The 13,724-nt window shown below is 30.1% G+C and overlaps 1 protein-coding gene and 1 non-coding gene across 3 annotated transcripts; one reads left to right on the top strand and one right to left on the bottom strand.

Annotated features, from left to right (window-relative positions):
• Positions 1-1,577: 1,577 nt before the first annotated feature.
• LOC8260641 (leucine-rich repeat receptor-like tyrosine-protein kinase PXC3) lies at positions 1,578-6,224 on the bottom strand. Of its 2 annotated transcripts, XM_048370058.1 has the most exons (3): positions 4,890-6,224; positions 2,778-4,805; positions 1,578-2,284 (listed from the first exon to the last, which is right to left on the bottom strand). In XM_048370058.1, the coding sequence occupies exons 1-3, from the start codon at positions 5,116-5,118 to the stop codon at positions 1,959-1,961; spliced, it is 2,583 nt and encodes an 860-aa protein (XP_048226015.1). In that variant the 5' UTR covers positions 5,119-6,224; the 3' UTR covers positions 1,578-1,958. The 2 variants fall into 2 exon arrangements, with proteins under 2 accessions (XP_048226015.1, XP_015581146.2); XM_015725660.2 differs by having other exon boundaries at positions 2,778-6,223.
• A 6,847-nt stretch (positions 6,225-13,071) lies between these two features.
• Positions 13,072-13,152, top strand: TRNAL-AAG. The gene has a single exon. It is a non-coding gene; the product is annotated as a tRNA-Leu (tRNA).
• Positions 13,153-13,724: the final 572 nt, after the last annotated feature.

Consider the following 13,724-nt stretch of genomic DNA (forward strand, 5'->3'; position numbering starts at 1 on the left):
CCATTTACAAATATTTAACTCATATTCTCCCTCTTTAGCTATTATTATATGAAATTAGACAATAAAACTAAAATGAGATAAAAGTATATATTTCTCATATATTATATATATAAAACATACTAATAAATCACTAAAATACCTCAAATATATATTTATAATATAATCCTATCAACCATTAAACTGCAATTTAAAAAATTACTACTCCATGAAATCGATTTGACAGTAAAACAACAATATTTTGAATTGTTAAAGTTCTGATCATATTATCAAACACGAAAAATATAATATGATAAAAGATTGAAGTGTGATAGCTAAATCATTGTCAATTAATACTTTTTAACAGTGAGATTTTTTTTTCGCAATTTTTAATCACATACATTTTTTGTCTAAAAGAATTTACATATTGAAAATTATTAAATAATAAAATTATATAGTATTATTTTATATTTATCCCAACTTTTTAAAGTCTTCAATGTCTTCAATGTCGTATTGAATAACTTTTCAATTCTATCAAAATCTTAGCAATTCAGTTCTATCAGAGTCGTAAATTCTCTTAATCCAATATACCCCTCTTAGTTTATTTGTTGTTTCTCACTTATCTGCAGAACGAGGTGACTGGCCAGAAATCTTTAAACTCAAGTTTTCTGTTGGCAACCACAAGCATTATGAAACATCACAAGTATTAAAAAGGGCAGCTGGTGCTATCAAAGAAGATATCATCTTAGGAGTGTTTTGACTTGAGAATCTTTCTGTAAAATTAGTAACATATTCAAGCTAAAACCTTACTTTTACCAAAGGACACATCAAAAGTATGCTCAAACTTCACAGTTGGAAGAAGTCGAGAGCAATTTAGGATGTATGGTACTACCGAACTTGGAGAAAAACCTGCAGCTGTGTCTAGTAGGGATCATCTGCAGGAAATATCATATCTAAAACAAGCAGCAGTTAGTACTATTTTAGTACTGATATCCAATTTCAAGCATACAAAACTTCTGAAGGTAAAATCATGTTGCATCTGTAAGAAATATCCCTATATAAACATCTCAAATCACATCCAACAATGGACTATCTTTGCAGAGGGCTCCAAAGTGGGAAACAAGTCAGTAATTGTTTTCCTGATTGAACCAGAAAGACAACCAGCCTCTACTGTTTAAGTAACAATTTTCCTCGTGTTATGTACAGTAAACTTTCGGCCATAAGCTTAATCCACTGGAGGTGAATTCTCTGAGCATACAAGGACCATTGCACTGTTAAGAACTTCTCATAAAAAGAACTCCAAGCAGAAGAAAATAGTATATCAATTCCCAACTCTAAAAGCCCTCGAGTTATACATAGGAAAATGCAGGTAACAGGAAAAGAACATGTAACAAAAATTCCAACACCAACTAGAAAAATAGTTCCCTTTTCAATCAGTTTTTTTTTCTTTAATTCAAACTTCCTTTTCAGTTATTAGGCCTTACTTAATGTCACAGCGAACAGCCATACCCCTTGCAATGTCATGCTAGTAAAATAAATGGAACTAAGTATTCTGGAGATCAAAAATTAAGATTTCAAAGGATTTGAGAGTATGAAGGAACTTCGTTAAAAGAGACACTATAATTGATTGTTGAGTTGACATATATATCCAACAGAAATCTCAGCAATCGGAAGCTCAAGCATTACAATTGCAGCCCTACTATGCAACAGAAACTCAGTGATCTTTCTAATGTAGCAATCTCTTTCTTTAACCCACCACATATTCTGTCTCCAACTCAAAAAGTTCACATGCTGCCATTGCTCAAAAACAGTTTAGTACATAGCAAGAAGACAGAATAAAACCTGAACCAACATGTACAGACTCCTTAGCCTTCCAGGTAAGAATTTCCGAATTGAATTGAATATTGAAAAAAGTTCCCATAAGGTGAGCCATTTACCAGATTCGTGGCGGAAACGCGTGTAACTGAAATGATAAACTTCCATTAGTTTTGCTTTATTTCTTGAAGCATTTCAACTACCTTCTTCATTTTCGGTCGTTTGGCTGGTGTGCTGTCTGTGCAGAGTAATGCCACCTTAAGGGCTGCCAGCATTTCTCTCCTCCAACCAAAGGAAACTGTGCTGAGTTTTGCATCAAGTATCTGCTCTGGAGTCTCTCCTCTTGCTGGAGCACCATGAACCCATTTCACCAAATCTACACCTTCACCAAATTCCTCATCAACAGGTAACCGGGTCGTTAGGATCTCAAGCAATACTACCCCATAGCTATAGACATTTCCTGGTGCTGTAACTTGCATTGTGTATGCATATTCTGGATGGTGAGCAGAAACAGAATAATTATGTGAGAAAAAAGGATAACTTTTAGCTCTGAACACAAACACTTAATCTTTGATAGAATGAGTGAATCAATCTGGCTAACCGTGTAGACAAGGTAAAACCTAAAAATATTATTTTTAACAAGGAGAACAATAGAATATTTAGAAACAATTTTAATTCCAAAACATTGCAGGCTTAGAGCTTTTAATTAGTCTATTATGAACTGCTAATTTCTGTTGGTCATATTGCTCTTATGAATTCTTATATGTAGACTAGCTTAAACCATGCTGTATTTACTATCCTTTCATTTCAGTAAATAAAAATCAACAATCAGTGGAGGAAATAGACTAGAATGAATAGACATTGAGGAAGTAATCCCAGTGCAACAGTTAAAGGTGCAAACATGCAGGATAAAACCAACAGTCACTTATGAAGATTCTAGGTCATGAATAATCTAAGTCCAAGCATATAGAATCGAAGATGCCTACCTGGAGGAATATAACCAAAGGAGCCTGCAACAGCACTGATACTTGCAGTGCCTTTGGATGGGTCCAAGAGTTTTGATATCTCAATCTCCCCAACCAAGGGCCTGAAGTCAGCATCTAAAAGGACATTCCCTGAAGAAATGTCAAGGTGGATGATTGCCACATGATGAAGAAAAGCCAATCCTTCTGCTACTCCTATGGCAATGGATAGCCTTGTCGGCCAGTCAGGTTCATAATCAGGTTGCTTGGTAGACTCATGAACAAGCTGAGCTAATGTCCCGTTGGGTAAATAATGATGCAATAAAAGAGCAACATCTTCATAAATTACATAACCAATAGGCCGCACTAGATTTTCATGACAGAGCTTGCTCAGCCTTTCAAGCTCCCTAATCATCTTGTTCTGGTGATGAATGATAGTCCTGTCCATTGATCTCAGTCTCCTCACAGATAATATCATCCCAGAAGGCATAATTGCCTTGTAAACTGTGCTAAAAGTTCCATTAATGAGCTTATTTGAATCCTTAAGAGTAGCTTTAATAACAGCATCTAGATCTATTGCTTGTCTGAGATTTTCAACAAAGACATGACCAGCTATTATTGTTGGTCGATCATTGTCTCCATCCTCGGCAACCCCTGCAGTCTTGGCTGCTTTTTCCTGTCTCTCTCGCATCATAAAGAGCAAGACAACTACAGTTACCGAGACAAATACTGCCAAACCAGAACCAATTACAGCTAGTATGATCCTGTAAGAAACCTTGTGATGGTAATTATCATGACCAGGAGCATATGAATTTCCACATGACAAGCTCAGTGGCTCTCCGCAGAGCCCTTTGTTTCCCAAAAAGCTTGAATTTGGACTCTTTTGGAATGGTACAAATATGGGTACTGGACCACTAAGCAAATTATTTGAGAAATTAACCTCTATCAAGCTCAACATGCCTTTGAATGATTGTGGAATAAAACCAGAAAGCTGATTATTAGAGACATCCAAAGAAACCAGCTTGTCAAGTTTCCCTAATTCAGAAGGCAGTGGACCGTGGAGATGATTATAGCTTAAATTTAAGGCTATCTGCAAGTTCCGGATGTGGCCAATCTCGGGAGGGATACTTCCAGTCAAGTAGTTGCTGCCCATTTGCAATTCCAGCAGTTTCAAGCAGTTTCCAATCTCACGTGGTATCTCACCCTTTATTGAATTCTGACCCAAAAGCAAGTACTGCAATCTTGACATATTGCAAATGTCACTTGGTATACTGCCGTTAAATCTATTATTGGTAAGATCCAGCTTGTTAAGACTCTTGCACCCAAGAATTGATTCTGGTATATCTCCAAACAGACTGTTACCTGAAAGAATCAATTCCTGCAAACTCGCGAGCTGTCCAAGCTCAGGAGGAATAACTCCAGTAAATCCATTTGAGGCCAGGTTTAGAAGGGTGAGATTTGAGCACCGAGCAAACTCCGAGATAATCTCACCAGATAAATTATTATCATCTGCTTCAAAATAAGTGAGGCTACTAACGTTCCCTATAGCTTTAGGAATAACCCCTACAAGATCATTGTTCCCAATTCGGATATTAGAAAGACTCCTGCAGTTTCCAACCAATTCAGGAAGTTCACCACTCAATCTATTCTGGGTAAGCACCAAAACTTCCAACTTGCCCATAGCAAAAATGCTTTCTGGGATTGGCCCTTCAAGCTGGTTGGAATGAAGGTTCAACAACTTCAGCTCAGAAACCGAACCTAGATTATCAGGAATCTCACCACCCAATTCATTCTCATAGGCAGTAAAAAATCTCAAACTTGTGAAATTACCCACCCAAGATGGAATGGAGCCATTCAAACTATTACTAGAAATTTGAAATTCCTCTAACTTTTCTAGACCCTGAAGCTCATTAGGTATTTCTCCTGAAAGCTTATTGTTGGAAAGGTTCAATGATTTAAGGTTTCTAAGACTACCCAACTCCCTAGGAATGAAACCTTCAAACTGATTCAAAGACAAATCAAGAAATTCAAGCTGAGACAGATTGCCAAAAGCTGAAGGAATGAAACCATGAAAGTTATTACTAGAAAGATCAAGCTGCTGCAAAGCTTTGAGCTCAGAGATCAACGTCACATTACCTCTAAGGTCAAGCCTTGAAAGAACAAGCCTTTCTACAAAAGAATGATTCAAGTTGCACATAATGCCACGCCAGTTGCAGTAGTTTGTATTGTTGTCACCCCACCCAGGAACTTGAAGCTCTCTGTTAAGAGCTAACAGCGTAGCATGATCATTGAACTGAGCAGTCACTAGATGGGATTTTGATAAAAACCCAACTATCAAAAGATAAGAAAAACATAAAATTGCCATTGTTATTTTTCTTGCTGGATTAAGCGTTCTTAAATGCAAGAACTCAAAGTTTCTTTAAGCCAAAACTGGGGAACATTATTGTCTACTTCAAAATCGCACTTCTCTCCAATGATGTAATTGCTCTTTAGATCAAAGAATCACAGCGAAAAATCAGAACTTTGACCCAAAGAAGAAATAGCATTAATGAAGGCAAGAAATGCAAAACCCAAATCACTATTCAACATTTAAAGAAAAACCCAGTTGAGATTTAGCGGGAATCAAAGAATGGGAAGAGCACAGAAAATCCCTTAAATTAAGTGTACTAATCAAAAGAAATGAATGTGATTTGGAAAAAAAAAAAAAGAAGAAGAAGAAGAAGAAGAAAATACAAATACCCACATCAAAGGAGAGGCAAAAACAAGAACAAGAAAACAAAAGAAGCTCAAAAAGAGAGCTGCATTATAGAACATGGGCTGTATCTGTACACATTATCTCTGTTCATCAAACAGGAGCAAAGAAAAAAATGACAAAGATTAGAGAGACACAGAGCTGATTAAGAGGGCGAAAGAAAGTGCAAGAATAAAGAAGCAAGAAAAGAGAGTACAAAAGAGTACTGTGTCTATGTTAATACTTGGTACAGGTGGTTTCTCAAGGGAAAGAAGAAAGAGAAAGAGAGAAGAAAGAGAAGTGTAATTGCATCTGTATCTGTGTCTCACGTAAAAAAGCTTTTTCACGAGAAAAGATCAGTGTTGAGTGAATGAAGGCTGCATTAGCATAAAAGAAAAACAAAAATCTTTCTATTTTCTCTATTTACTTACTGCTTCAACACTGCTACTGTATTCTCCTATTATGGGTTCTCTTTTTTCTTTTTTTTTTGGGACAATCTTTTGATTCTTTCAAGACTCTTTGTTTATGTGTCTATACATTTTCAATTTTGTTAGCCCCACTTTTTTGGACGGTCATGATCATGTCTCTGCTTTCTTTATTTCTTTCCGTCCCCTTTCTATTTTTCTTTCTAAAACATCTTCATGATATTAATGCTTCTTTCAAATTTAATTTATTTGACTTAGTTTCCATTTAAAATTAATTCATTTGTTAAAAATACAAAAGAAATTAAAGTAAAATAAGAAAGTAGATATCAAGTTTTCTTTGAATTCTAGTAGATTAAATATTTTAAATTTAAAAGAATTTTTTAAATACCACTATGGGTCTCATTTTTTTTAATTTTACTTTATAAGAAATTAGTTTATAAAAGAATAGAAAAAATTTCAGAAAACAAACCCTGTAATTCTAAAAATAAAAATTCTTATAAATTCAGGTAAGTCTAAATTAGTTATTGGTGATAATTCAATTAAAAAGTATTCTTTATTTATAATTTCAATACTTTTATATTTTTATTTTTATTTTTATTTTTAAATTATTTATGAGCATATTCATTAATTTATATGTTTAATGTGTCTTTATTATGTAGATAAAAACTTGGTTCAATTAAAGAAAAAATGAGGACGTTAAAAATTAGTTTTGTTTCCATAAATATGATACATCAATTTTGAATCTACCGATTACGTATGTAATAAATAAATAAATTATCCAAAAACGAAGAGGAAAATTATTTGACAAGGAAACAAGTTTTGTCTGATCAGAGCATAAACCTAGGATACCCCAGTGAGGACATTATTTAATACGCATGAGGTGCATCATCCTCAATGGACATTCCCAGTTTTGGACTTCCACCTTTGCCAAACAACTAAAATGAAGGTATTTGACGCCGTTCATTGCTTTGATCCGTCAAAACCATAGTTTAGTTTTTCTATTTTTCAAGGAATGATGTGATAAATTTAAATTATATAAGAGTTTCTCATAAGACTTTATTATGCCGTGTAATATTTATTAAGAAAATCAATTTTTTGATATATTCAATTTACGACACCACTAAATCAATTATATAGGGATTTGTATCTTAATTAATTGGATCGTTAAATAATTTTATGACTGAACTTTCAGTTAATTTTTCTACTAAATATTGATTATTATAAATCATATATATTAATTATTATTATTATTATTATTATTAGCATTAAATTCAAAGTTTTTCTTTCTCAATCTAATAGTTTCAACTACAATTGATAAGAAATCTAAATCCAAGTGAAAACAAGGTTGTTAAAAATGGACAGTTTGTGGGATTAAAAGGGTCCCAAGACAAATTAAGATGTCTAATTAACTTAATTGGTGAGCTACATATTTGATGGTCTATTTCAATCACTCTCACTTGTCTCTCTGTGTATATTTATATTTATAACCTTCCCATTATGTCATGTAAAGAAGGAAAATATGTTGGATTTTCAAGGGACAATTCTAGTTGTTCTGTTCTATCATGTGATGTTTGTTAAAAGATATATATATACTCTCTCTTTTTTGGCAACAAATGTAGGCCTTACCATACAAAATAATTAAATCGATTTTTCATGATAATGATAATAATGGCTTAACAAAATGATTTAAGAGGTTAGTCTTTCTCGCAGGGACACAAATTTTATTGATAAATGAAATCCAAATGGGTGAAAGTAATATGTTTTAGTGCATTAATCCATTGATTTGGTTTTTGAACAAATTCAAGTAAAGTTGAAAGACACTCCATAAGTTTTTATATCTAGAGATTTAACTGATAGTTTTTTTTTCAATAAACAGTTATATTAAAGTGTTTGATAAAAACTTAAAAGACAACAGCTGATAGCTGATTTTGTTCCAATCAGCTATATTTTAAAACTTTTTCTTATTAGCTGATAGCTAATTTGATTTTTTTTTTTTATTTATTTAAATTATTATTATTCTTATTAAAAATTATTAACTATAATTCAATTTAGATTGATTTCATATAATTAAATTTTTATATTTTAAAATAAATAATATTATTTTAAAATTATTTTAAATAGTTAAATAATATTAAACTAAATACAATTGAGCTAAAAAAATTAACTATAAATATTTTAATTATTTAATTTTATTAATTATATCATTAAATATAATATAATAAAATAAATTATATTTAACGATAAATTATATCTTCAATAGTCATTTAATATACTAACAGCAACCACTAATAAAATTTTACTAAATGGTTTAATTTATCAGTCATCGGCTACCAGCTGCATTGATCAACTGAATCAATTAGACCCTTAATTTATATATTTAAATGTTATGAAATAGATTCTGGACATACATAATTTTATAATTAATAATCATATTTTAGTAAATTAATTTTAAATGGTAATTAAAATAATTAGCCAGTCAATTATCAATGAGTCTACATATATAAATTTATCAAATTACATAAAGTTGAAATTTTGCCCAAGGAACCCATAAGAAATAGATATAGTGAGATAATTTACCCACTGAGGTGCCTCTTAAATTGCAAGCACATATTGGGAAAGGCAATTTCTGGGATGAAATATTGATCATATGGAATTTCATTTCTGATGTATCATTGTCATTGGATGTAAGAAAAACAAGTACTGCACTGCTTGGAAAAAGGAAACGTGACAACCCACTAGGATTGAAACAAGTGGCGACATCCTTTCTTTCCTTTTTTTCCTTTATTAAAATAATTTAAGAGTTATATTCTCCCGTTTCAATTTTTTTTTTTAAAAAGAAATAGCTCTTAATTATATTTTATTATTTTATCTCTTTTATTTTTTTATCTTTTTATTTAAGAGTTACATTTTCTTTTCTTACTCATTTTTTTGTTAATAAAAAATTAGTTAGATAGTAAATTAGAAAGTATTTGTTAGAATACACTTACAATTCAAGACAAATTAAAATAAAAAGTTAATAAATGAGGAAGCATTTAGAGAGTATTTAGATAGAAAAATTACAATAGATGTAATCATACTTCGCTAAACTATGAGCTACAGCATTTAAGGATGATGATGTAATAGAAAGAAAAAAATGATAAGATATGAAGCATTTCAAATATTTTTTTCATTTAATTTTAATAGATCATCTTTTATTTGCATAAGAATTAAGAAATTTAATTTATTTTTTCAATTAATACTATTACTTTTAATTATTTTTTACTAAAATACTTGTAATAGATTTTTTTAATACAATTAATTCAAATATCGATAAACTTATAAATCTATCTACAATTTTTGAGATTTAATTAAAAAGAATAGATATAATCATGTTTCACTAAACTATGTACTACACCATTTAAGGATAACGCAACACAAAATAAATAAAAAAATGATGAGGAGTGATCCAGCGAGCCTTAAGCATCTTGAATATTTTTTTCTGTCCACTTTAATATGCTATTTTTTAATTTACATAAAAATTAAAAAATTTATCTTTTTCAATTAATACTATTATTTTAAACTTTTTTTTACTAAAATAATTATAATAGACTTTTTAATGCACTATGCAATAATTAAAATAAAAGGTATTTTATGGTGGAACTCAAAATAATTTGTAATTCCAAAATTAAGTAAATAGAAATTAATCATAGATATTAATATTTACATTAACTAATAAAGGATATTATTTAATTATTAAATTAACAACTAAAAAAGAAAATTAATTTATCAAAATTGGACGAAAAAAAATAATGATTTTAGCCTTAAAATCAATATGAGCTTGTTAGTTCATTGCTTTCACCACTTAGAATGCTTCCCCCTTTGTTAATAACGGGACGCTAACTCTGTGGAACAACTCATCTCATATTATCGCGCACATCACATTTCTTTCAGACACTTTCTATTATTCGTAAGAGGATTAATAAATTCTAAATTATACAACAAGAAAAATTATTTATTTATATTCGCTATAAAAATCAAATCTCATCTAATACATATATAAATAGATTTATACCGGAACAATCGCTTTTGTCGTTAATTAGTCATTTCCTTAGCATCTTTTGGAAAATGATGACAGAATATTGCCTTCATCATCCGTTCCTAATTAATGCAGCCTATATTCCGATTGACTGATCCTTTTCCAACCAGTCCGGTGAGTCTTTCCCTTCTGGCCCGTACAGCCCACCAAAATTCTGCAACCATTTTAATTCATTTTCTCTGCAAAGGCTCCTTGGCAACCGAAAACATTGCATTGCAAAACCAGGAATAGCAGTCACCACTGCTTTGGCTAATATTCTTTCTCAACCTCTGAGAGTTGGACCACCCATTTCGCAATGTTGTTACATTTAGTTTTCTTTAAAAGGGTGCAAATTTATTTTTTATTTTATAGAAAATTTTTATTTTTTTCTAACTTAACACACTAGCATGCTAATTATATTTAATATTGAAATTTAATTTTGATCGAAATATTTTTTTAAAAAAGTAAAGTTATGTGCATAATTTTATTTTAAAAACTTTCACTTTTTTCTTTCATGAAGCCCTTAAAAGTTTTTCAAAATAATCAATATAAAATCTTTTAACTTTTCAATTTTGTCCATTTGAGTTTGTTATTTTGCTATTATGTTAATTATTCCAAATCATTAGAAATATATGTTGTCTACCAAAACATTTTATTTTTACAAAAAAAAAAGTTTTATAATCCCATTCAAGAATTTAAAACAATTAATATATCATATATATGTAATATATATTCTTAATTTCAAAATATCAAATCAATTCCATAAGCCAAACCAAACACACATCAATAATTGACCAAAATATATGTTTCAAATGTGGACTTGCTTTTGGTACTTTGTGAATTATTGAAGTACTCATGTCTCCCCCTCCTCCTTCCTAGTTCCTACTCTTACAAACAATTTATTTTATTTTATTTTATTGAACAAAAAATGAAAAATAATTTTGTTTTATTTATTTTCCAATGGGGACTCTAATTAAATGGGTAAGGATTATGGCATCTCCTAGACAAGTAGGGACAACTGTTGTCTGTGACAGTCATAGGCTGACCACCACCATATACTATTGAGTCATTCTAGCATGTAGCTGGTATATTTTTTATACATGTATGTGTAACCTGCTACAGTGGATAAACCAAATACAATCTTTTAACCTGTTAGATTAAGCTATCAAGCTCTGATGAATTCCCCTCCCATCTTTTTCTTATTTTTGTTACCTATTTAATAAGTAGCTGGTAATAAAAATTTAAAATTTAATAGGTATAACTTAGACCCAATGCATACTAGAAAAAAGCCATTATAATATGAAAGCCAAATATAATTAAAGAACTTATATGTTTATAAGAATCTTACTTCTAAATAGGCTTTTGGTTAAAAAGAAAAAGAAAAGTATAGACAACATCATATTCAAAGATGCCTTGGCAACATCTTGCTCATGATTATGGAGAAGAATTGCATACAACAATGAGACTATTCCATGCATATATTCATTACATTCAATATGAAGAATTGATGTCAATTTTTAGCCTAAGAAAAGTTTCAGGCAGAGAAAGCCCAAGAAAGAAAAAACTAATGATTGTAATTAACTTTATTTTCTGCTACTTTTTACACTATTTTTTCCACATAATTCCATATTTAATTAAAACTTTAGGGTTGGATTTAATATTAATATACAAAAAAAAAAAAAGAACCATCGATTAAGGCAGGAATTATGGATTTATTTTATAGACACGTGGAGTACAACTATATGTTGCATGCATTGCCATTGTGGCATTACTTTACCTCAGTTAAGGGGTCTAATGATTCTGAATCACATTACTTGGGATACACTTGAAAAACAATTTGGTGGGTCTCAAGGTTTTGTAAATTCGACCCTAAACTTCTCGTTATTACTTAAGACTCCTGCACAGGAATCCGTACAGAAAAATCTTATTTTATACGAAGGGGGTTTTACAATGAAAGAAAAAAATATGAAAATTATTATTAGCTTTTCTTAAAATAATTTTTTATTTCTTATAAATTTTAGTAACTACAATAAAAATAAAACAACTATAATGAAAAGGATATTAAGTCAAAGTTTATTATGTTTTTGTTGAACTCATTGTTATAGTATTTTGAGTTAAAATCATATGGAATATACTTGTTTATCAAGGGATAGTAGCACCTAAGTTAATCCAAGTAGACTGACAGAATTATATGAAATGGGATGACTTATTGCTTTATGATTTTGGTAAGCCACAATTTAAATGATTTATATATATATATATATATATATATATATAGTCGGTAAAATACTTATTTAAGAATTTTAAAATAGCTACAGTACTCTCTTAAAAAATTTAATATAATTAAATATATCCAAAATTTATACTAAAAATATTAATTAAATTAAAATAAATTCTTACCAACTCATTTATCCCTTCTTAAATTATAATTTAAACTTTTTAATTAGGCAAAAAGGCCATCTAAAGTCATGGGAAAATCAATAGGTGTCATTATAGCATCATTAGTGGCAGCTCTAGTTAAATATTATTGACTGCATGGACAAAAAGAAAAAAGGAAAAAGCTTTTAGAAGAGGTGCATGCTACTAAAGCACAACCCTCCAACTATTAAATGCTAAAAAAGAATACAAAAGAAAGGCTAAAATGCAAGGTAGAGACATCATATATACTATATTATAAACAACAATAACAGTAATAATGTTATTTTGTTAATCTTTTGGAACAATCACAAAAAGGATAATGTGTATGTCCTCAGCCTCATTATGCAGTCTCCAGCACAGTCAAATATTGCGGTTTAATGTTTTCTATCTGCTTAACCTTTTCCTACCCATCATCTAAAATGCAAGGGTTTAAATCCTATCAATTTTCTTTATCATATTAGATAAGTGTAAAATTTAAAATTGATCTTATTATGGTGTTTTATAGACCGGTCCTGCATATGTTTATAATAAGTGTGATGTTTATATAGTTTTTTTTTCTACTAATATGTACTAACCATATTTATATTTCTGGAATAAAAAAAAAAAAACCTTACACAAAAAATGGAAAAAGAAAAAGTTTGAATATCGATAGAGCTTATATTTGTAAAAATGAAGCAAGGACACAGCAAAGTTGAGATGGCCGAGTTGGTCTAAGGCGCCAGATTAAGGTTCTGGTCCGAAAGGGCGTGGGTTCAAATCCCACTCTCAACATCCCAAACTTTAGCTCATAAAAAGAAGATTTTAAAATTATGTGAATGTATAAACGTCTTATAGTTAAGTATAAAATCTCTATTTCAATTTATAAGAGATTTGTTTAACTTTATCTTTATTATTATATAAATAAAAGTAAGAATACAAAAACTTGATATTATTTTTTAAACCCGTTAAGAGTTCAAACTGAGCTTGAAAAAACAAAATACTATTTAGACAAGCTTGAAGGAATTAAAAAACAAGTCAAATCTGAATCAAGCTCTAACCATTCAGATTGTTTTATACTCCTATTTTTGAGTTAATTTACCCTATTGAAATAAAAATAAAATTACTAACTTTGCCGAAATAAAACTAGAATTAATTAATTTCATTTATATAAATTAAGATTTTTTTTTGAATTTTTATAACTTAAGATTTAGTAATTATACCAAGTTTTAAACTTAATAGGATTATAAATGAAATCAATCTATCATTTATACTACTCTCTTTATCCAATTTTGATAGGTTGTTATAGTCCGAATCTATATGAATTACTTATCCAATAATTGAAAGCGGGGTTGAGCCTACCTACA

This window comes from Ricinus communis, chromosome 10 (assembly GCF_019578655.1).
Source record: "Ricinus communis isolate WT05 ecotype wild-type chromosome 10, ASM1957865v1, whole genome shotgun sequence".
Taxonomy (NCBI): domain Eukaryota; kingdom Viridiplantae; phylum Streptophyta; class Magnoliopsida; order Malpighiales; family Euphorbiaceae; genus Ricinus; species Ricinus communis.